The sequence below is a fragment of the Siniperca chuatsi genome, linkage group LG16 (assembly GCF_020085105.1).
Source record: "Siniperca chuatsi isolate FFG_IHB_CAS linkage group LG16, ASM2008510v1, whole genome shotgun sequence".
Classification (NCBI taxonomy): Eukaryota; Metazoa; Chordata; class Actinopteri; order Centrarchiformes; family Sinipercidae; genus Siniperca; species Siniperca chuatsi.
The window spans coordinates 18,311,886-18,335,338 of record NC_058057.1 but is presented as its reverse complement, the minus strand read 5'-3'; the positions used below and the strand labels follow the sequence as shown (position 1 = coordinate 18,335,338).

General features: G+C 39.8%; 1 protein-coding gene across 7 annotated transcripts in view; it reads right to left on the bottom strand.

Annotated features, from left to right (window-relative positions):
* The window catches only part of LOC122863432 (rho-associated protein kinase 2-like), a 33,980-nt gene extending 12,071 nt beyond the window's left edge, over positions 1–21,909 (bottom strand). For 4 of the 7 annotated variants that reach the window (XM_044169935.1, XM_044169937.1, XM_044169934.1 and 1 more), the window contains exons 1-21: positions 21,455–21,908; positions 16,289–16,370; positions 15,538–15,638; positions 14,686–14,823; positions 13,137–13,397; positions 12,078–12,222; positions 11,706–11,844; positions 9,612–9,703; positions 6,710–6,869; positions 5,227–5,323; positions 5,046–5,125; positions 4,405–4,453; positions 4,176–4,311; positions 3,762–3,853; positions 3,250–3,496; positions 2,073–2,179; positions 1,725–1,884; positions 1,163–1,323; positions 665–849; positions 387–456; positions 129–232 (exon numbers count right to left, since the gene is read on the bottom strand). In XM_044169935.1, the coding sequence (XP_044025870.1) occupies positions 129–232; positions 387–456; positions 665–849; positions 1,163–1,323; positions 1,725–1,884; positions 2,073–2,179; positions 3,250–3,496; positions 3,762–3,853; positions 4,176–4,311; positions 4,405–4,453; positions 5,046–5,125; positions 5,227–5,323; positions 6,710–6,869; positions 9,612–9,703; positions 11,706–11,844; positions 12,078–12,222; positions 13,137–13,397; positions 14,686–14,823; positions 15,538–15,638; positions 16,289–16,370; positions 21,455–21,550 (2,702 nt within the window). In that variant the 5' untranslated portion in view covers positions 21,551–21,908. Of the gene's footprint in view, positions 1–128; positions 233–386; positions 457–664; positions 850–1,162; positions 1,324–1,724; positions 1,885–2,072; positions 2,180–3,249; positions 3,497–3,761; positions 3,854–4,175; positions 4,312–4,404; positions 4,454–5,045; positions 5,126–5,226; positions 5,324–6,709; positions 6,870–9,611; positions 9,704–11,705; positions 11,845–12,077; positions 12,223–13,136; positions 13,398–14,685; positions 14,824–15,537; positions 15,639–16,288; positions 16,371–21,454 lie in introns of all 7 variants that reach the window. The other 3 variants (XM_044169938.1, XM_044169940.1, XM_044169933.1) reach the window with 2 other exon arrangements.
* Positions 21,910–23,453: the final 1,544 nt, after the last annotated feature.

The following is a 23,453-nucleotide window of genomic DNA, read 5'->3' as shown; positions in this document are numbered from 1 at the left end:
TGTATGTTGTTTAAAACAGAATCAAATCAAATCAGATATGCCAGGTCATTTTAGTGCTGTAGTGTCTCTGGTTATAGTATTTAGACTGGAAATGGAGTCGTCAGAAGAAACCAGTAATCCACAGTCACCTCTCCTCCTGATATTCTGCCAGTCGCTGCTGTGCGTCATTGTACAGCTTATTCTTCTCATCACACTCGTCCTTCAGCTCACGGATCTGCGTTTTGTAAAGGGTCTTGAAGGAGGACAGTTGGAGATACAATTAATTTCATATAACAGATCTGGGATCTTCCCATTTAAGCCCCATATTATAGATCAATTTAGATTTTAGCTATGCTGAGTTTGTAGGCAAGGTGCACAAAAGAAGGAAAATCTTTAGTTAAAATTACCGTGAAATACTGCTCTGCCTCCAGTTGGTCCTTCAGTTCCTTCAGCTGGCCACCTGTCTCCTGCTTCTCCCTGGAACAGAACCAACAATCTGTAAATCATTGCTCCTGGCCAGCTACCCACCAGAGTCAAAGCACTTTCCTCAAATCAGACATGATGAATGAGATTCTCCACAACAATTTGCCAACAGCATTACAACAAACTCAGCGGCACTGTGTGTTTATGTTCAATATGCATTATGCTCATTATGTTATTATGTGTGTCTGTGTATGTATTTGACCTGCGTAGCTCCTGGTTCTGTTTCTCCAGGACTTGCTTCATGTCCAGCAGGTGGTTGAGCTCCTGTTTGAGCTGTTTCTCTGAGGAGCGGAGCACCGACACCTGCTGGTTCTGCATCTTCAGATCACTCTGGCTCAGACTCCGCTTGTTGATCTCCTGCTCCAGATGCAAGCTCAGGTTCTTTACCTGCACAAGCACATGTACACACACAAGCATTTTCAGTGGTGGCACTAATTGACAGTTGTGGGGGACAATTGAAGCTGCACAACAAAGACCTGGGCTGCAACTAATGATTATTTTTTATTATAGATTACTCTAGCAAATTGTTAGTCTAAAAAAACTGATTAACTGGTTAATCAGTTGATTGTTCCAGTATTACAAAAAGTAGCAGGATATGATGCACTCTATTATTATAAAAAGTGTTTTTAACAGGTAGTACTGAGAGTTAAGTGCTTGCTACTGGAAAATGACCTTCACTTTTATAAAGAGTAAGACACACCTCTTCAGAAAGTTTCTCCTTTTGTGCTTGCAGCTCGTCCAATTTGTGCTGTGCTTGCTTGTAGTCACAGTCCAGCATGGAGTGGTCCTTCTCTAGTTGCAGCAGCTTTCCCTCCACCTGCAGCTTCATGCTGTGCTCCTCCTGCAGGGTGCACTCCATCTCTGGACCAAACAAAACGACCAGGAAAACCATCAGGAGGGTAATCTAAGCTGCACTCAATTGTTCACAGTATTGACAAAACAATTTTTGTCTCTGGCGGAACACCAGATAAATGGCCAGTCAGAGCAAAGTAATGTATTTGAAGACCAGCCTGTTATAGTTTTCTGTCAAATTGATGGACACAAAACACAATTATTTGCAAATGCATTTTTTTTTATCCAAGGTCTACTCCATCAATCAGCTTTTCATCTTTCAAGTGATGTTTCATTTCTTCCTAAATAACTGAAGCCACTTTTCGACTTTCATATATCATAATTTTTGGGCTCTTGTGTTCATCATCTCAACATCTGCTTTCATGCATCCTGCGATCATCTTTCACACTTTTGTCCTCCCACTTGCTCACCTTTTAAGGCCTCAGACTTGGCCTCCTCGATGGACTGGTAGATCTTGTTTTTATCTGCAAGCTTTGCTTTGGTGGCCTTGTGTTCCACCTCTTCCTGCTCCAGACTCTGCTGGAGCGACTTCAGCTTGAACGTCAAGTCGATCTCTTGGTTGCTCTTCTCCTATGGAATTAAAGGGGATATTCAGTTTTTAATGGCTATCATTTCGTAGGAATGCTGACAACAATGTTGGACAACAATGTCAACGTAATCTAGAAATGTCAAATTGAAGTTTGCAGGAGGAATTTCTCTTGGGCTAGCTTGAACTATCAATTCACATTGGAAATTAGCAATTAGAAATGACAACCAACCTTCTCGAGGTCATTGAGCTTTTCCTGTAGCTGCTTCTTTTCAGTCTGGACCTTGAAGAGAGAAGACTTCACCTCTTTCACCTCTTCTTCCAGACTTGAGATACGCCCTGAGGTGGAGTAATGGCAATAGGGAAAAGGAAATAATAAAGAATTATAGAAAGAATATAGGAGGCTTTTAGTGCAGTGTATGCAAAAACTACAAGAAAATGCACCTGAACTACAATATGATCCTAGGTGAGACATTACATAATGCTCCTGCACATGTTCGGCCTCCAATATATGAAAAATAACACACTTAATGTTGATTTTCCCTTTAACTAACTCCACCCACATGGAGAGTTTTACCAGGGGAAAAAAAGCATGAGGCATCACAGCAAACAGGCAACAGTGTTGTTTCGATACGTCCCCTCTGACCTCAGTGACTGGCCTCTCTGCATGGACTGAGCACATTGAAGTTTCCAAATAGCGTCTCACAAGAGGTGCTGGCTCTGGTCTGGCTTTGGCTTTCATAGCCTCTTGCTTCACTCTCAGCCTTTTGAACAGATGTTTCCACCTATGATCAGATATTTCCCAAGGCCTGGTCCAAAATAACGATTCACATCTAATTCCCCTGTCCAGCCTCCAGCTCCAAGTTATGTAATGCCTTCTTCCTGCTACTGAGATGTTTACTGCTTTGAATGAGCCCATAGATCACAGTTTGATTACCTACAGTTATGGCAGTGAATTAACCTTTTTGACTATTAAATGCTAACTTTGCTAAGCTTATAACATTTTAATAGACACATTAAAGTTTGGAATATAAAAGGCTTGTAAATAATGGTTGGCTGGTTGCTAATTGTAGTAAAATTTAACAACCACATCTTAGTGTTTAGCATTTAGCTAAAGCTATTGTAACAGTAGTGTAAGGGGAGAAGAGTCATAAAGTCAGCTAACTGACTCCCTTATTGTCTGTTATCCAGCAATGTTCCTCTAAAGTTTGCTAACATTATCCACCATAAACTTCTGGTCACACCAGACCAAGTGAAGCTGTAGCAACAAAACCTCTGACTGTAATAAATTGAACAATGGTGTGTTTTACTGCTTATAAATTCAAGCTACACAGTACACTTGCTTTTGAACTACTTATTCAGTGCATTTTAATACCTATTAATGTCAAAGTGCGACAGACATGTCTCACCCTGCAGGTCAGTAATAGTTTCTGTCCCGAGGTTGCGATTTCTTCTCTCCTCCTCCAGCTCGGCCTGCAGCCCCATCAGCTGCTTCTCCAGCTCCATCTTGCCGTTTTCCAGCTGGCTGCAGTTTTCCTGCATCTCCCTGAGGCTGACCTCCAGGCTCTCCGCCTGTTTCTGTGCCTCTGCCTGACTCTTCTTCAGCCGCGCTGCTGCCTCCTGCTCAGCCTGAAGCACAGCGTTGGCCTCCTCAAGCTACAGACGAGAAACAGACAGGATGAAACATTTCCCTGCAGGCTAAAAGGGGTCAGTCCAGCAGCAAAATTAAAGGGATTTAATGAGGTAAAAGCAGATGAATATTAAAACAGCAGGCACAGTTACTTCTTTGAATATAGATGATTAAATTAGCATGTTTGATTTACATAAGTTCGAACACTTATGAAACAGTGAAGCATTATGAAAACGTATCAATAGAAGAATGTAAAGCTATGTTGGGTGAGGTTAAAAAGCTCTCCCCCACTTGTTTCTGCAGCTGGATATTCTTCTCATTGGAGATCTGGGAATTCTGGTTCCTCTTCCTAAGATCCTCTAGCTGGTCCCTCAGGTTGTTCACTTATGAATAAATACAAACAAACAAATGAGTTAATGCGGTATTTGATGTAACACATTCAGATGAAATGAAATGGAAATACCATGATCCACCCAATGATAGCCAACATATACAACCATACATATACTGTATATACTGTAATATAAACAGTAGGATGCAGAGCTCCCAGGTATCCTCATGGTTTATTACAATGTTTTAATACATAATTATACTGTTGTCTGACTGGGCTGATTTCTGGACATTTAAAGAGCTAGAGATGCATTTTTGAGTTTATTCATGAGTTTCAAGCCTAATGTTTAGACAGAATATTTCCCAGGTGCTCACATTCGTTTTCCAGGCTGCGTTTTCTGTCAGTTTCAATCTCCACCTTGCGCAGGTTCTCTGCACTCTGGTGCTGCAGCAGAGCTCTCTCTCTCTCCAGCTGCCTTAGCGAGGCCTCGACTTTCTGCCTGCCACTCATCTGATCAGAGAGGAAATCACAAGCAATGTGAGTGGAATGAACTCTGACCTACTTTATCATATCATGGTTGAAATGGCATCCATCCATCCTTACCTCCTTGTCTAATTCTTTGACCAGCTTGTCTAAATGGTTGGTGGCATTTCTGGGGAAACAGAACAGTTTTATTGCAGATTTCTTCCCACAATTCCTTGAATTAAGAGGCAAATGCCTGCTGTTCTGCTATAATCACTATAGGTACATGTTTCCAGATATTCAGTTTTTCTTCACATATATGCAAATTTATAACACAAAGTAAACCCAAATTTCCTTTGCTGATGGAACATGTTGGAAGTGATTTTTTCCTTTCTTTTTAGCATCTACTGTTACCAGAAACTTCAGCTTTGTAGGATGGGATGTCACTTCCTGTTGTGTAAAGCAATCAAACAGATTTCCTGCCTTATCCAACGGATGGCAAACAACACGAATGCCAAAAACTGCTCAGTGATGACCTGTTTTGCTAATAGTAATTATACCAATGTCACAAAATAAATGTGGTAATGATAAATACAAATATGCTACATGCACAACCTTTAATATGTTGGATAAAAACTGCATAGTTATGTATTCATTTCATGACATTCTTATGGTAAAAATTCAAACTCTTTAACCCAACATTTTGGTGATTCATTGCTTGAATGGGATGCTTTATCATGAATCAGCAAGTGTGTTTGTGTTTGTTATTTGTCCAGTCGTACTTGCACTTGTGCTCCAGCTCATCTTTGGCCTGCATCTCATGGTCGAGCTGCTCCTCCAGCTGATTAAGCTTTTTCTGCAGCTGCTCAGATAGATGACCAGAAAAGAAAAATACTGTTATCTAATGTTAAGTCTTTTATCTCTCCCCTGTTAGCATAATATTAAGACCACACACACACCTACCTCTTTATTACTGTCCGAGCAATACTCCTTGTCCTCACAGTTTTCCTTACTGTCCTCTGAATCCTCCACAGAGCAGTTGTTATTTCCGTTCAGCAGCCTGAGAGAGAAATGGGGGACAGACGAGAGCCATGAATGTCTGTAACTGTAAGTGAATTTACCCATGTCCAAATTTTCTACAACCATGTGTCATGATTTACACTAACCAGATCCATAATCCCAATTGGGTCAAGGGGGTGCTGAATGTTCATCAGTACAAACATCACATTTACTGCATTATTATTACTATTCAGAAATCACTTATACTTGAGACCCCTAACCTCATGCATGGAGCACAAAACCTGAAAGCAATAAGGTCTGAAGATCTTTAAGGCTTCTTCTCACATCTGGATGGGTTTACCTTTGGAGAAAACCCAAAGGATGTCTCCAGCCCACACTGTCTGTTGCCAACTGCTAACTATGGTGGTGGACTTGTAATGGTGGGCAACTATCTCTGGGAATCATTACATGACTCTGCCACATGGCTGCATAATGACCAAGGAATCTGAATCCATTTTACGATCATTTTAAGACCAGTTGTGCCCTTTAGTGTAAACTGTTCTTGCATGGTGTTCATAATTTTCTAAAATGGAAATGCACCCATACATACTGCTAAAAAAGATGATTTCAGAAAAGGTATATCCAAAAAAATGCACAGTTAAGGATGCAGTGTGTCTTAATCAGAATCAGAATCAGAAATACTTTATTGACCCCCGAGGGGAAACTCTATAGCTACGGCAACAGGCAGCATGCACGTTGGCGCATGCGCACTATATAAATTTAAGAAAGGTTGCCCGCAGCCATACTTTTTATTACCTACTCAATATTCATGTTATTATCAGCAATTTCGGCTATTTTTACCACCACCTGCATACACTTTTGCACTGGATTGATATTCATTTACTGACTTAAATGGTATTGTTTTGACCTTGACTCTATAAGTAAAAACATATATTGATGTTAAAACATTGCTGATTAAAGCACAAAAGGATCATGAATCCAACACACAGGTGTTGTTTCTTACTACTTCTCCTACCAATCAAGACCAGGGGTTCAAAAACTAGACTCCATCGTAAGCAAAGAGGGGATTTAAAGGGGCTGTCAGAACAAGGCAGCAGTGTGGAGCTCGAACAGGCACACAGTGTCTGACTGGTGTAAAACTGTATTAAAAGGTATGGGTGTGAAGCTGTCTTTTTCTACCTCTTTCATTTTAGGCACAGCGCTGTCCTTAAACCTGTTTCCTGAGTCTAGAGGCCCTTGTAAAAGCTCCCTCACATGAGAGCTACATTTTGTTCTAGTGAAAATCTATATTAAATCCCAATATCATGTACAAAATTACATTAACAAAAGTATAAGGTCAGCAAATGCTAATCCAGACAAGAATTATATGCACAACAGCAGAGATTAAGTAAAATACTCAAAGAAAATGTCAGAATAAAACACTTACTGGTCCTCCTTGAAGTAAGTGAAGCCAACAAATGGTAGCTGGTTGCCCACAAAGGCTTTGGGTGGAGGAAAGGTCTCAGCATCTCTTTTATCATCCTCTATGTCATCAAAGTTACTGGTGTCTATGTCACCGTTCAGCTCTGGCACAACTGGAGCCACAGCTGGAAGACAGAAACAGAGAGAGTCACGGAGCAATAGGGGGAGACGAAAGGGTGGAAACCAAGAGGGGTTGAGAAAAGAGAGCAACAATGTTTTACATAAACTGAGGCGATCAATGATTAAAACCTGGTGCTACAGGTATTTCTAAAAGTACATCTTCAACAAACCCTTAACACTTTTTCAGGAGTAAACTCTATGCCAACTTTGGCACTGCTTTCAGTAGGAGTAAGCTCTCTGCAGGTTGGCGTGAGGCTGACACCACTCCTTTTCCCGTACAGTGCTTGCTTTGTGCCCCACACACAGTGCCTTTCACCAATGAAGCCTAAACGCCTGCTCTCTCTCTCATAGGAGCAGGCGTGCTTTAAACGTCTGCACAACAGGCTAACAAAAATGTGTCAAAGGGCCAATCAGATAAAAACCAAGCTAGTCCTTTAACCTATAAATAGTTCCTAATTGAGAAAAAAAAGCAGCCATTATGGATAGAGTTCCTCAGACCAGTGCAATTCTGGCTCTGAGCAAAGAGCTCATTACTGTTGGGTCAAGACACAACCCTCAGCGTGACAAATGTGACTCAAAGATGGTGGAGAAAATACAGGGAGAGATCAAGCAGAGGAATGAAAAAAATGAGGGGAAAAAAGCCAAAGTGTGGTGAGACAGAAAGAGACACAGGCCGCTCCATGGAGGCCCTTGTGGCACAACTTCCCAGAATGCTCTCTGATAGGGGGTGGCTAATGACAGGCAGCCGTGGCCACAGTGAGAGTGAGAGAGCGGGAGCAACCCACCAAACTGGGGCGCCCCTCTCATTAGGCCAGTCCACACAGGCCGCACAGCCTGCCCCACCCGCTGCTACTGGGGGTGCTGCCTCCCATCCCACCCATCCATCCATCCATCCATTCATCCAACCATGGAGCTGGCTTATTTTCCCTGTGCCATCCCAATGCTTAATAAGCTTGATAAATATGAACACAACTGGGAGAATCTTCAATAGAGCCCAAACATGGAAAATCTCCTGAGTCATGGCCACACACAGCAGGGAGTAAAGTCATCCTTTAGACACAGAGGGCTGGGAGGTACATGCAGCTCTGCGGGATGCCACAGTGGGAGAAGGGTCATGTTTTGAGTGTGGGTTCGAGTGTGTGTGTGTGTGACAGGACATGTATGTGCAAACATCAAGAGAGCTGAGCAGCGCAGCAGTGGCACAGTAGTGGTTTTGTGTTCCAGACTGCAGGCAGCCTGACGTTCAGTCTGAAGTTCTGTCTGTTGTTTTAATCAGAGCCAGGTGAAGCAGAGAGACGGCGCAGGCAAGGAGAAAGAGCCAGCATGTAACTCTATACAGACACAGAGGTCCTGTTCATATTCTTAATATATCCCTTTCCTTATTTCCTTCCTTCCTTCTGAAGAGATGCTTAATCTAATACAAATGTATAAGGGGAGATTAAACCATGACTCTTTACAGATACTCCATGTGTAATGATCAGTTCAATTTACCATTCAATTTAAACATAACAACTAACAGATACCATAACAGTTGTAGTAATATACAAAAAGCTTAGAATCTTTTTCACCATTCAAGGTGATTTGTTTTTTATTATATTTGACCCAGGTCAGTTAATGTGTATATCTTTGCTGTTGTTATGGTTTTTATGTTTTTTTTTGCTCCTCCTATCTTTTTGTTTTTCTTTTTTAAAACACCTATGAGCCATTCATTCTAAGGGGAGATATATTTACTATTTTTTTAAGTCCGATGATTTTATGTTTTCTTCTTTTTCTCTGCTGTGTCAAACTGTAAATGTAAATGAAACCATAAAGAAAATGCAATAACATACATAAGAATGTTATTATTTATATCTTATTGTTTCATATCAGATGTAACATTTTGTTTGCTGATTTACCACGTGATAAGGTAACAATGTAATGTAACTCCACCTATTACTTTTATTCTTTAAGTTGTGTATTTAGCCAATAATAATAATAATAATAATAATAATAATAATACACTACACTACACATAATTAGTTAATATAATAATCTAAATATATTAGACAAGACTTTGTCACTTGCAGTTATCACATCAGCTAAATGGAAATCTCATACTATTTGGACTGTCAGTTTTTCTGCTACAGACCATTTTAACACAACATGTTCCTATTGGTGGAGACTTTCATTAAAAAAGCCTTTCAGTGTCCTCATTGTGTGTATTTCTAGCATGAGTGGTGCAGAGCCAGCATGCCATGTTTGACCCATTGAATAGTATAGGGCCGTGACATTTCTCAGATTAAACTGTCTGCTCTTAACTTGCACATTTAAGAGGTATTAAAATATAAACTCCTCAGCTACTTACTAGTGTTACCAGAACACTGTATTGTTCTATTTGGTATAAATCTGTAGTAAAACTTGCAGTGTTTTATATTTTCTCAATTCTCTCTACTCTTTTCTTTTGGAGTGGCACCCATATGCAGCTGGTTATTCTGCAGGTTTCGTGCATCGTGTGCTCTGCTGCACACCATCCAGTCAAATAATGTAAGATATGAGCGGGGAGCATATGGAGAGCATGTGTACCACATATTCAGGCTTAATGGCTCAGGAGATGGAAATAAACTATGAACTAAGACTGAAAAGAAACAGATTTGCAGAGGAATGGGCTGGAGATGATAAGAAGTATAAGCAAAAACCTGGAAATCTGCACCTGGATTGTGGGGATAAAAAAACAACAACAAAAAAAAAAAAAACATGCACACACTTACTCTCTCGGATGTTGTCAAAGGTCCACTGGTTGTTCTTGAAGAACGGGTGGCATTTGATCTCATCCACTCCAGTGCGGCCCAGACGAACCTCCCTGCACACAGCAATAGGACCAAGACTGAGCAGAGCCTCCTCAGCCTGAACACAAAACACATACTCGTCCCCTCCACCCACCATCGTCATCAACATGTCATCCCAAACACACAGGCTAGTGGAGTGACCACTAGGCACGGACCACACTGACCAGCATGGAGAGCCGCATGACCACTGGTGGACACTGGAACCTCCTCTAACCAGACAGATAATATAGATCCAGGAGGATTGAGGGAGTGAAGACAGCAGGATCAGACTGCAGTAGGCAACATCAGCAACTCCAACTGACTCAAACAAGGCTGCTAGAGCTGCTGCTGCCTTCCCTCTCTAAAACTCTACACACACTCTTTCTCTCTCTCTTTCTCATCCCCCTTTCCTCCCTCCTCCAACACTGGGTCCAGGGCTGCAGGGGTGCGGCAGTTTGGGCTTGCCACGTGTGGGACATTCCAGACCCAGCCAAGAGGAAGAGAGGGCAGGGGCGGGGAGGAAGAAAGAGAGAAGGGAGAGTTTTTAAACCCCTGCAAAAAAAAATTTTTTTAAATAAAAAAACGGACATGCAACCAAGCCAGGCTTATAAACAGACCATGTCTGAATGCCCGGAAAACTGCAGGAGTGCAAAGGAGAAAGTTTTGGCACAAATGAGGAGAGGATGGAGAAATGGAAAGTGACACCAAGAAAAGGTAGAAGACGAAAATTACAAATGGAGGGTGATGAAAAACACATAGAAAAGAAGGAAAGAGGTAAAAAAATCCAAAAAGGAGAGGATGGTGGTTCTTACAGGAATGATTCAGCAAGACAGGGCGACAGTGACAGAGCATGTGGGTTAAGTGCTGAATGTGAGATTCTGTCTGTGGTGGGAGAATAGTGAGTGAGAAGGTAAATAAACTGAGTGAGGAAAAATGAAAGGCTGCTCTGTGTTGAAGCAGAAAGGGCCTGTGTTTGAGCCCTCTTGGGGGCGGGGTTACTAATGTAAACAGGAAGTGGTTTCTTCTAGGGGGATGGGCCACTAACCAGGTACATAACCTACACATTCATGTAACTTTCACCTTTAATACTCATAAACACATATTAAAATTGCACTATTTATATTTAGATGGTAGCTGGGATCAGCACTACTGTATACTCAGGTTTGGAGTCACTGATATCATTTTTCAACTAATTCAAGACAGAATATTAGTTTTATTAAAGGATAAGTCTGGTGAAATTCTGTATTTTTCTTTTTGTTAACAAATCCCATGAAAAGATCAAAACTAACAATGAACTGATCCTACTAACAAGTATTGTCTGTGTAGCCAAAGTCTGATATAAGTTATTCCTCTGTGTCATAGAGGTCCACTGTTGACCAAAACATATTAAAAATACATCAGTGAGTCACACCATTGCACTAGCTGACATGTTCCTTCATCACAATGAACACTGGGCACTGTAGTTTATTTTGAGTCAATCCCACATGCTGTAAATACTCACTAGCAAACCAAATGTGTATCAATCCGCAGGTAAAAATAGTCCCCTATAGCCTTAAATTTTAAACATTTTGTGGTGGCACTACCAAAAACATTTGGTGAATAAAGCAGTATACTGAAGAAGACTTGTGACTGTGTTTAAATGATTGTTGATGATGATTGATGAATGATGATTTTTGTCAACTTTGTCATGTTGAATTCAGAGGTAGGTAACAGATATACAGAGTGTCATGTCTAATCACATGATTCATCATGTATCTATATTCAACATGTATCTTTATAACCAGGTCTTTTTAGATAATTCTTTGCCACAAAGTTCAAAGTTTAGGTACAAAGTGGGTGCTTTCTGTTCTGTGATCCAAACAATGTCATTTCATTGCTCCATAGTCCAAACTATCAGTTACATAAATAGTAGAATAGGAAAGGAAAATCTAAGAATGTATGCAACTGTCTGCACATAACAGGCAGCCTGAAATTGTGAAATATTCTGAATTCTTGTTAAAGCGCAAGTGTTAATTTTTATGATTTCCATGTGCGAACCTGTCAGTAAGAAAGGCACAGATGAGGTCTTTGGCATCCGAAGACATCTCTACATCATCTGGGAAGATGAGTGTGTTCTTGTGGTTCATGATCTTCCCATAAGTTCCAACCAGGGACTCAGCATAGAAGGGAGTTTCACCTGCAAACAAAAATAGTTTTGTATAATGATTGATTTTTAGGATGGAAATGTTCAGGATTTTAACTGACTAACACCACAAAAATAAACGTCATGTATCCGTTGGGGCAAAGTTTTTGATTACAGCTTCACTCCAACATCCAAGACAGGATTTTACATACTATAGGTGGTAAATCATATTCTTTTGACATGTTAGTCGATAAAAAACGTGGCTGTATATATGGTAGGGCACTTACCGACCAGCAACTCGTAGATAAAGACTCCTACAGACCACCAGTCGCACTCCCGGCCGTAGTAACCATCACCACCCTGAGACTGGAGCACCTCCGGGGAGATGTAGTCTGGTGTGCCTACAGCTGTTTCACAGTGCACCATCCCTGTCTGTAAACAGAAAAACACACAAGATTTACTACAGAGAGGTTGGTAGAGTTATGAGAGAAAGCAGAATAAATAAGCCGGGTCAGGGTCTGGATTATGGCCACAACGTACATTTCTATTTTCCATGACCCAAAAACACTGTGTAAAAGCACCATGTACAGTAGTGAATGTATGAAACAAATTTAAAAACACACGCTGGTATGTCCTTTCATTGTGACCTACTGTATTTGTAATTTTCTTGTATAAAATACCTCTGAAACTTTGACAATATTCCAGATATTCTGAGACAACTGGCAGAAAAACGGATAATTTCATTCATTCAGGCATAGATAGATAATTTAGGACAGAGTTCAATCTCTGCTAGACTGTTTTGGCCATGTTTATATGACACATTTTGTCTGCTGGTAGATTTTCAGAGAGCTCAAATGTGTGGAACCACTTGTCAACCAGCTATTTAAAAATTGCTGTGGTATAAACAAAAAGGTGGAAAACACTTCCTAACCCACACCAGAGGCTGGAACTCTGCTGTACTCTAGAGTGGTTGTTTAGCACAATAACTTCTGGGGCCTTTCAAAACAACCTGATGCAAGAGTGCTGCATTGAGTGACAATTCACAATCTGAACACTTGGTGGTGCACTAGGGCACTGAAAGTCCACTAGTCTTGAGACAGAAAAGTCAGTTCACTCTCTATTCAACTAATTCAGGAGGTGCATTCTCTCCAAAATTAAAGGACTAAAATTATTCTAACACAAAAGGTTTCTTAACTTGATCCATCCATCCATCCATCCATTTTCTACCGCTTGGTCCCGTTAGGGGTCGCGGGTGACTGGAGCCTATCCCAGTGACTTTGGGCCTTCTTAACTTGATCCCCTGTCCAAGTCCAAGACATTTGAAAACGACTATAAACTTAACCTACCGCGTCCATCTTCATACATGTGCCGAAATCTGCCAGTTTGAGGTGTCCGTGTTGGTCCAGCAGCATGTTGTCAGGTTTAACGTCACGATGGATGAAGCCCAAGGAGTGGATGGCGTTCAGCGCCAGCACTACTTCAGCTGTGTAGAAGCGAGCCCATTTCTCAGGTATGTCATAGTTCATGGTGAGTGTGACCAGGTCGCCTCCAGGCATGAACTCCATTACCATGTAGAGGTGGTGGTTGTCTTGGAAAGCACAGCACAGCTAGGAGGCAACAAACTTAGTCACTTAATGTCATTGAAAGCACCTACACAGGATTATTAAGCTGTTACTTTGACACAGATTTGACTACAAGGTGTGGGTGTGTTATCTTTGGATGATCTGTGCGCATCATCACAATAAACCCAAGTCATAGATTATTTCAAACTTGAAGACAACATCATGATGCCAGGTTCACACTAAGAAGAGCTGGGAAAAAAGAAATAAACATAATATACATATTATGATATAAGATTAAATTATCATCGGGGTTATCCTGTATGCTTTGGTTATTGTAATATATGTTAAATGTTGTCTTTCCAGCTCTTTAAGGCAGCATTACAGTTAACTGATGTGAATTTAGAGTGGCCATACTCACTATACCAAATATTTTGAAAGTGTTTCCTAAATTACTTTAAATTACATACCTGCTTGCTGTTTTTACTGGACATAAAGCCAGACTCGTTTGACTGTACATAGTATTTATGGTTCTGTCAGTACTGTGCACATCATAGTTACACTATTTACATATCATGGCTGCATTCATTTGTACTGTGCATTGTGTATTGTTTTTTGTTTATTTTGTGTATATCACAGTTAAATCCATTGTTACTATCACTAACCCATTCATTTCATGTTCATTCTGTACATTAATTTATCTTTTAGATATCTTTATGCGCTTTGCTACTGTTTGCAAAGTCTGATTCAATGCTAAACTACATTTTGTTGTACTGGTACTTACTGTGTGCAATGACAATTAAGTTGAATCTAATCTAATTTCATCTAAAGCACCAATGGTGAATCCCCCCCCCCCCAATATGCTGATTTTAAAATATCAGCATATTTGAGTTGTTATCTAATTCCCATCTAGCTATTTATCTATTAACTGTTTATCAATCTAATTTCCAAAATATGTACTATATCAAGATATTCAACAGTATTGTGACATAAAATTACCTATAACATGATAAAAGATTTTACCCATATAGTCCACCTCTAACATTAAGAATACACATTTAGAGTTAGAATCTTTGCATGATCCACAATTCAACTCTCTAAAAGTGTAAATATTCTTATCTAAATCTTGTGCTATATATAGATTTAATGAGAAAAAAGTGGAGTCACACATATTCGAAAGGTTATAATAAAATTTGGTACATTTAAGTCTCCGCAGTGGAAGGAGGCCACGTCTGACAGAGAATATGCTTCTTTCTTTTATGTTTAAATGTTCAATCCTACCTCTATGTTACATATTGTGTGTTTTCAATAGAATAAAATCTGTATATGTGCACACCTGAACGACCCAGGGACTGTTGGAAAACGCCATAATGTGCCTCTCCTCCCAGAAGAAGGCAGAGTCTGACCGCTTGATCATCTCAAACTTGTTGAGCTGCTTCATGGCATAAACCTTCTGAGAGGCCTTGTGACGGACCTGCAGCAGAGAAGGGCAAGGCAAAAAGAGGAGACGTTGGCGTGTAAACACTGATAACTTTGCAAGGCCAATAAGAACAAGATAGTAAGAATGTCACAATGACCAAGATAACATGAGAGAGAGAGAGAGAGAGGGAGAGAGAGAGAGAGAGACAGACAGAGAGGGGAACCCATAATTACAGGCACACACCCATAGAAAGACATGCTTACACAAGATTTCAGCACAAACATCCTAAGCCCCCACCCCCACACCAGACTTAACACTCTTGTCCCACACGCTGAGCCAGCCTAGACTTGTTTCTACCACAAGACATTCGGCAGAGACCAGCTTCTACCAGCACAAGGGACAAACATCTGGAAAAACTGGGAGTTTGGAAGGAATTACTGCTTGCCCTAATAATTTTTAAACTCAAAAGTCAGTTAAGTTGGTCATGATGATGAGAAAGATGACAATTATATTTAAAATACCAAAAACAAGTTGTAGATGTTATATATTTTATATCTTGGCAGAATCACAGATTGTTGCTCCCTCTAGTGGTTCACATTTCTGGTGTTTTTGTGCAAATAGCTGAATTCAGGAACATCTGGAGAAACTCTCCTGCTCCATCTTCTTTTATATCAAACTGCACTGCTGCTGCACAATTTAAAATAGAAAAAGCGCCAGGGAACAATAACACACTTATTCATCAACTCTTTGCAGACAGAAACATCTCACCAGCTGCACTTCTCCATAGGCCCCTCTCCCGATCAACTTCACTTTTTCAAAGTCTTCAAGCTTCACCTGCAGCTCTCGCAGCTGACTCACCGCCTTTTCATCTGCAAGACGAACACATACGTTACCATGGCAACACACAGGTCAAGCTCCAACCAGAGAGGTCAGCGAGAATTTACAGTTTACAGTTACACCACTCTAATGTAATTTATTAAATCTTCTAAAGATTTTAGATGAGAAATACTAGAAGATTTTTGACATTTTTAGAAGACATGCATGATAAGACACAAATATTAGCCACAAGTTGGCCCATGATGTTACTTTCAATCTTTGTATATGGCCTCAAGTCTAAACAAAGATAACGTGCAAAAGAGTTCACCAAAAAAATCTGAATACCAAAATGTCACAGATAATCAGACTACAGTGTTTATTCATATATTTCTTATCTCTTTTGTGACCTTTTGCAGAAACAACAACCACTGTATACAGGGCACTTCCTCTAGAATATGGCCTGTAGAATAAGGATTAAGATTTTCTCACAAGCTATGCTAATAAATGCTTTTCATTATCTAGACATAAAAGTTCTACTGTACATATAGTTTGTGTGCACTGACAAACAAGTCACACACTCAATTCCCCATGACCAGAGTGCTCTGGTTTGTATTTAACAATGTTATCGGTACTTTTCAAGCTAAGCACGAGAATCATGACCTTCATCATGCCTGAATCATGCCAAACACACTATAGCTCTTACACCGGTTCAGAAAGGCCTCTATGTTTTTGTTTTTCCGCAGGGCAGGATAGTTCAAATCATGAGCCAGTGCGTTCATGGAATCCTGAAAGACAGAAAAGACAACAAAATTATATCACCCTTTGAAAAACAAACACAAACAAACAAACAGAAACAAAACATGGATTTTCAATCAAAAAATATTTAACTTCTAGGTTTACCCCTGGTGTATTAAAAATTATTTTGCCTCTCAAACTAACCATTACACTGGAAAGATTACTATCATCCAACACTGGAATTATTATTGCTTGGGTTTGGCTGAATTTGTCATTAACAAATTGAGAAACATGAAAATATAGTCATGTCTAAGCTGATCTGAAGCTTCATACATGTTGGGAAGGAAGGAATATTTTCTTATGACTCTCTAATTAATTCTAGTTAATCTGTAAGGACAAGTCTTGTAAGTTGGGCAACCATGATCGTCTGATGGCTAATAAAAGATAACAAAACTGAATGAATGGAAGGAAGGAAGGAAAGAATTACATTTTCGTGAGCTGTGTGCTCCTAAATGCAACATTAAGGAGTAGACAAAATGTGCAGCATAACAAAACAACAACAGGAGGACAATGGAGGTTGGATGTAAAGACATAACAAGTCACACAACAACAACTAGTCACACGACGCCCAAACACACAGACTACCACCTAGGCCCACCAACACCCGCTGCAACCAAGCAAACCCAAACCCCTCCCTATGGCACAGAAGGCCAGTGGCAGCATCAGACTATAAGCCAGGGCCTCAGTTGTGTCATCAGTGCTTAAATCAGCGGTGTTGAGTTTCACATAGAACCAAAATGTCCCTGTGATCCAAACGCAGGAGGCTGGCAGGGCAGTTGGGCAGGTGTGTGGGGTGGGGGTGGGTGACCCTCTGTTCCCCAAAAACAAGGGTCAAGTGGAGTCAACCTGTGTGTGTGTGTGTGTGTGTGTGTGTGTGTGTGTGCATGGGGCTGGGGGAGTTGAGTGTCTATCGGACTGTTTGTTCGGGGACATGTGAGTGGGTGGGCTTTAAATAGCAGCGGTGCGGAGAGATCTCCCCCACCGCAGACGGGTGGAAACAGAGTTAAGGTTCAGAAGCTATTGTGGGACAAACAGCTTATGGGTCTGGATTCAGGCTGAGCACTCGAGAATCTGTGATCATTTTACATAGTGTGTGTGTGTGTGTGTGTGTGTGTGTGTCTTGTAACGGCCATGGTTACCGCAATAGAGAGGAAACTCTGTTTTCAACAGTCTGTGAGCCATGTTGAACTAACATAACATTTGAATCATATGTAAATATAATCAAATTTTATCAGATTCAAATGAAGCATTTGGAGTGGGTGTGTGTGGGTGTGTGTGTGTTTGTGTGTAGCCTGTGGAAATGTGGGATTAAAATCATAAACTTTTTGGGCTGCTGCATCCTGTCTTACATCCTTGTATCTGAAACCAGTTTTTAAGTATGAAACCACCTGGAACAGAAAACTGCGGTACATCCGGTAAATGTACAAAGAGTTAGTAATGACATCTGTAACTAGGGTTGGGATTCACTATCAAATCTAAATCCAGTATTAAATCTGCTTATTGAATTAAACACTTCTCCACTCTCTTGTCAAATCTGTCTAAGTATAGTTAAAAAGGTACCTTGATGAGTTTTTTTAACCATTAGTAGCAATATAGAGCAATGTTTTATAAGCGGGTCCCTGTTTTGTTCACGCATGTGCACAAGGACATAGTAATTACAGTATCTAATAAGATCTACCTTGCTGACTGATAAACATTGGATTGTGTAAATGTATCAGACTTTATAGTTCAGGTTACTGACAAAACTCAAATGTGGAGTTAGCGGACGACTACTGGAGCTTCCCTTGCGATCTTTTCTTGGAGGAGTCTAGGAGTCTTGCAGCGAGTTTGTTGATACAAGAATGATCTGCAGCTTAACACCAGTAAGACAAAAGGGTTGACTGAATTTCCGGTGTAGGTGAAAGCCACTAAGACCACAGATGGTGCAGTTTTTTTTGTTTTTTTTTAGTATCTAGGGGTACATGTCAAAAAATTGCATTACATTTTTATTCTTTATTATGATATCATCATTATTCTTGGTAACTGTCATGGTTGTTTGTGAGCTATCATGAGTTACCCCGTGATTCCTACCACTGTTTACAATGTTCAATCAGCCCACGTTATCTCGTGGTGTGAAGGGTTCAAGATTTAACTCTCTCACTGACTGAGCCTCAGACCATTCAGAGCCAAAGACAATTAGATCACTCGTTTCATTTTTGCTTCTGGAATCTGGACATGATCCTGTAGTTTAGGCTTAGTTATTGGTTAGTGTCCTCACCGCCTTAAACAACACCTCCCACCTACTCCCCTGTAAGCTGATACTGCCTGAGCAAATTCAGCAACAATGGAGAGGTTCTCAGAATGCATCAAAATGTAAACTATGTCCTGTCTGTACAGATCCAGTCTCCACCAATCGAAAGGGTATTGAAGAAAGGTGCCTCCCCCGATGCAAACTAGGCCTGCACTGAATTCCTGAATTGAGTTATTTATTTGCTTATACGGTATCTGATCTTCATATTTTTGCATTCTTTACAAAGGAGTTGTCACACACATATGTGCATGTTAGCTACTCGATTAATCATTATATGTTTGGATACTAATAATGATACAGAGAGACAGAAAAAGAAAGTATCTATGTCTTGCACTTTCATGCACACATAATACCTCCATCCCATCTGAGGGTTTTGGTGAGTAGACAGTAAGAAGATACTACTGGCACATTCAATGCATTTGTTATGTGTAATCACTGACTATGCTGACAGGGGTAATAATCATTTAGCTTATGTCTACATGGTTTCTGACAGAACTTGCACATCCTGTGATTATGCTATAAATTGACCGATGATACTGTTGTTATATACTGCAAACAGTGTTTTCCCCCACAAGATCTCCAAAAGATCATTCTGCGTAGTCTTCATATTATTGGTACTTGCTGGTTATTATTGGTATTCCCCATTGAGCTCATTGAGATCTATCATTTAAAATTGATAGTTGTAGTGCTCAGCCCTGGTCCAAAGTCGCCCCCAAAAAAACTGAGATTATTTCTATTGATCATTTTTGGATTCATAGATTTTGAATTTAAGTCAATAAAATGTCAAAAATACTGAGGGAGCCTCACAAGAGCCTAAATTGATGCCTTAAAATTGCTTATTTTGTCTGACCGGCTCGAGAAGCTCGAACCAGCAAATGTTTCACTTGACAAACAATAAATCAACTGTCAGAATTGATGACATTAATGAACTTATCATTACAGCACAACACAAAACCATGTAACAAATAAATTAAGTATTAAAGTGTTGACTGAAAATCACTACCCATGCAGGTAATTATTGGTCACTTAGCAAACACATGCTGTATAGCAAGTGTTCAGTGACTATAACACTTGGTGGAATAAAAACAATTATACTTATTACGGTTATGCCCACCGTAAAAGAAACACAATCAGTACAGAAATAAAAATCAAAGACAGCTTATCTTCTAACAAGCTTTGTTGACTCAGACCCGAAATCCTTTGTTCTACAGAGAACAAAACGCTTCAAAAAACATCTTTTGTGCATATACAACAAAAATGATTGTGGAGAAACAGGAAATAGTGATGTGACGTCAGGTTAACTCCATCTCAATTCCAGGAAGTGACTTCAGATTCCTGTGTGGTAGCCCCCTGCATCAGGAAGCACGGTGGCCATTGTTATGTCCACTACAGAGCTGCTTGGAACCAGATCTGCTGACTGTAGTGATGAAACTATGAATAATGACTGGTGAGGTTTGGATGGACAGTCGACGTGGGTTGAAAATGGATTCATTTCACTTTGCTGTCTGATTATGTCACTGTATGACATAAGTTGGGTTTTCTCTTGTAAAGCTAAGAGCAGTGGCTTCCCTTGTGACTCATCAGCACTGAGAAAAGACATGGCTCCCTCCAGTAGGATATATTGCAGATGGAAGGGTTGTTTTGTGTAGACAACGTCTACATCAAACCTCCTTTAACGGTCTCATCTAATCAGGTTGACATATTGGCCCCAATGAAGATCCCTAAGCATGACTGTCTGGGTTCCTCTTTGCTCCGAATGCCACCAGGATAACCTGACCGACAAACACGGCTGGTTCTGTTAATATCAAACCCGTATGAAGCAACTGAATAACTTCAACAGTAAAAGGATTTTTCTGAACATTTTCCCACCAGATTATTTCATTTGCTGAGCGAAAGCATGAGCATGTAGAAAAGCATGTTCATCCAGTCATGACGTTTCCTCAGGTATCTCTGCATCGTCTGAAAGGCATTACGTTTACTGTACTTTAAATTGTATTTTTACACAAGCGCGGCGCTGAAAAATGGTTGTGCATTGGCAAACCCACAAAGTAAGACGAGTTTTAGGCTGTGGCCTGGTGTGAGACCCTGTCAAGACAGAGGTCCAGAACAAAAGCTGCTCCATATCAGCTGGAAAATGTTTATCATTTGTCAGAGGTTAGGGCAGAGACGCTTAAGCAGCAGCAGTAGTTTTATCAAAGTGGGCTGAGTACATTCTTAGGTCAGGTCAGAGAGAGGGCATGTCAATTAGAGGCCACAAGATGGATGAATCAACTACCACTTAGATTTTAGGGAGGGAACTGATTGGTTCTTTTGTCTATATCACCTAAATAGCCCCTTTTAAAAATGAATCATGATTGATTATTATTAATTAAATTTCCTATCATATATTCCCATCATAACTGTAAAAATGAGGAATAAAGTGTATTCAACACAGGAAAAGGTGGCCACATGTTGAGTTTAGGTGGGGTTTCCCTGATTAAAAGCCAAAGTAATGATAAACTAAGCTAAATGGCAGCTGAGCTTTTCACAAGCATTAGGCTAATCATAAACGTTATAGACAGTATTGTCCAATCATTCGCTCATACAATAACAGCAGTTACGTTTGCATTCTTCTTTAGACTGTGTAATTTGTTCACTCCAGCTGTTCTGTGAGACAATAGGCATGTCTCTGCAGGTGATCGTGACAGAGCGATTATTTAGAGCACAGCTTTGTGTGTCACTTATCGTCTCGTCTAAGTGATGACACTTACCTGAATCAGACCCTGAAGGTAAATGCAAACTCACCAGTAGGGTTTCCAAGTTCAGTGCCGACTGTGGGTTCCTCATCAGGCTCTCCAGCTTCGTTAACCGGCTTTCCAGCCTGCTCTCCGCTCCGAGCATGATTACAGCAGTGTATCCAGGTCAAATGACATGCAAAAATACAAAAAACACCTGTTGGCCTGTTTTTGTGTCTCTGGACACAGGCGGTCTGTATGCGTACTCCGCTACTGCTTGGCTCAGCTCCTCATGTCAGCTCTTCTGTAAACTGCGGCTTGAGTTGTGCGGTTAAATATTTACCCGCTACCAAAGTAGGCTACGCTGTCTCACTTATTTTTCATTAATATCTCACCGAGAAGTGAAACCCGAGCGGACTTTTGAGAGCGAATGAAGGCGCACTTCACTTTCAGGTGCGCCCGTCTGGTCCCAGGTAGCTACAACCAAATCTGATCCGAGAGTGTCCGACCTGTAGGACAGACCACTGTCAAGTTAGACAGAATAGAACTTCCGGTTAGAACTATCAAACTAAAACTCTCATAGAACTTTTTTTTAAATTGACACCTATAAAACACCTCAGAAGAAATGCTATGGTCTATAATGTTAACTAATACGGAAGATAGTTAAATAAACAAATAAGTAAATAAATAACTCAGAGTAAGAACTTTTTAGGTTGTAAGGAAAGTCAGAATTATAAACAATATACATATAAACAACACAAGTATTTAATATAATATAATAAAGTATAATACATAAGACAGACCTTTATTTAAATATTTTTTCATATAAATATGTATTTATAATGAAGAAATATTCTAAATATCTATTTAAAAATTGTAAAATTTGTGAATAAATAAAAGCACTTTCAATTTAATATAGTAAAAGTAGTTTAAAAAATTTAAATAGTAAAAAAATATTATATGTAACCACATTTATATATAATCCATTTAGCCTACATATAAATGTATTATGTGTAGATGTATTATTAGCCTATGTAAATAAAAAAATATTATTATGTAAAATAAATTTTGCACAGGGCACAATCAAACCAAGTCCACTTGCTAGCCTTCATTGTATTCAATTTTAAATATCCCTTGTATATGTTGTCTCTTTTGAAAAAGTATTTTCTGCTTTGTTTTTAACCTTCCTATGTTCTGCCTATCTGCCTTTTTATGTGTATTTTACATCAGTTGTAAAGCACATTGTAGACCATCTGCACCATTTTGTATGAAATGTATTATATAAGTAAAATTTTATGTCTAAACTTTTTGAAATTCGACTCTCATTTTGTTAATACGGTTTGAAACAAAAATGTTAAAAGATAAAACACAAATAATAAAATATTTAAACACAATGTCACCATAATACAGCATAATTTTATTTGCAAGTGATTCATGATTTTATTTTGAAGGCAACGCTCTGTATCCGGTTTTGTGCTGCCTAATATAGGTGACTTGACAAATATGAATCCCATTTCTGTTCCCTCTTTTCCTGATATGTGTTTTTTGAGGACTCCTGTCCAGCAGTTTTGGTCTCTGTCTTACCCTTGGAAAGTTGCCCCAGGCCGCGGTACCACTGCCCCCTAAGAACCTCCAATCACTGTTCCCAGAAAGCCGTCACCAAGCCGGAATTCCTGCTCTCTTATCTCATTCATCTGTTTTACCGTCACCGCTCAGGACCTCGACCAACTTTCAGTATTTTAGGAATGCTGATGCGCTGCCTTGCAGACACGCTGGCACTAAAAATAGACATTTACAGGGCAGTGCGTTAGCTGTCCTTATATACAGCTCAAAATCTGGATAATTGTTTTATGTGTGTAAATTATTTAGACAAATAAACAGATTTGGAAGGTTACAGCACAACAAAATATCAGTTCTTCGGTAAAAATTTGAAAAAAAAGTACTATAATAAGAACTGAAGAACTGTGAAAACACACCAGACGCTTCCTTGCTCTTAGAATAACTTTTATTTATTTTACTTTACAAAGAGGTCTCCACCAAAGCTCTCGGTTACTGAATCTATATTCAAA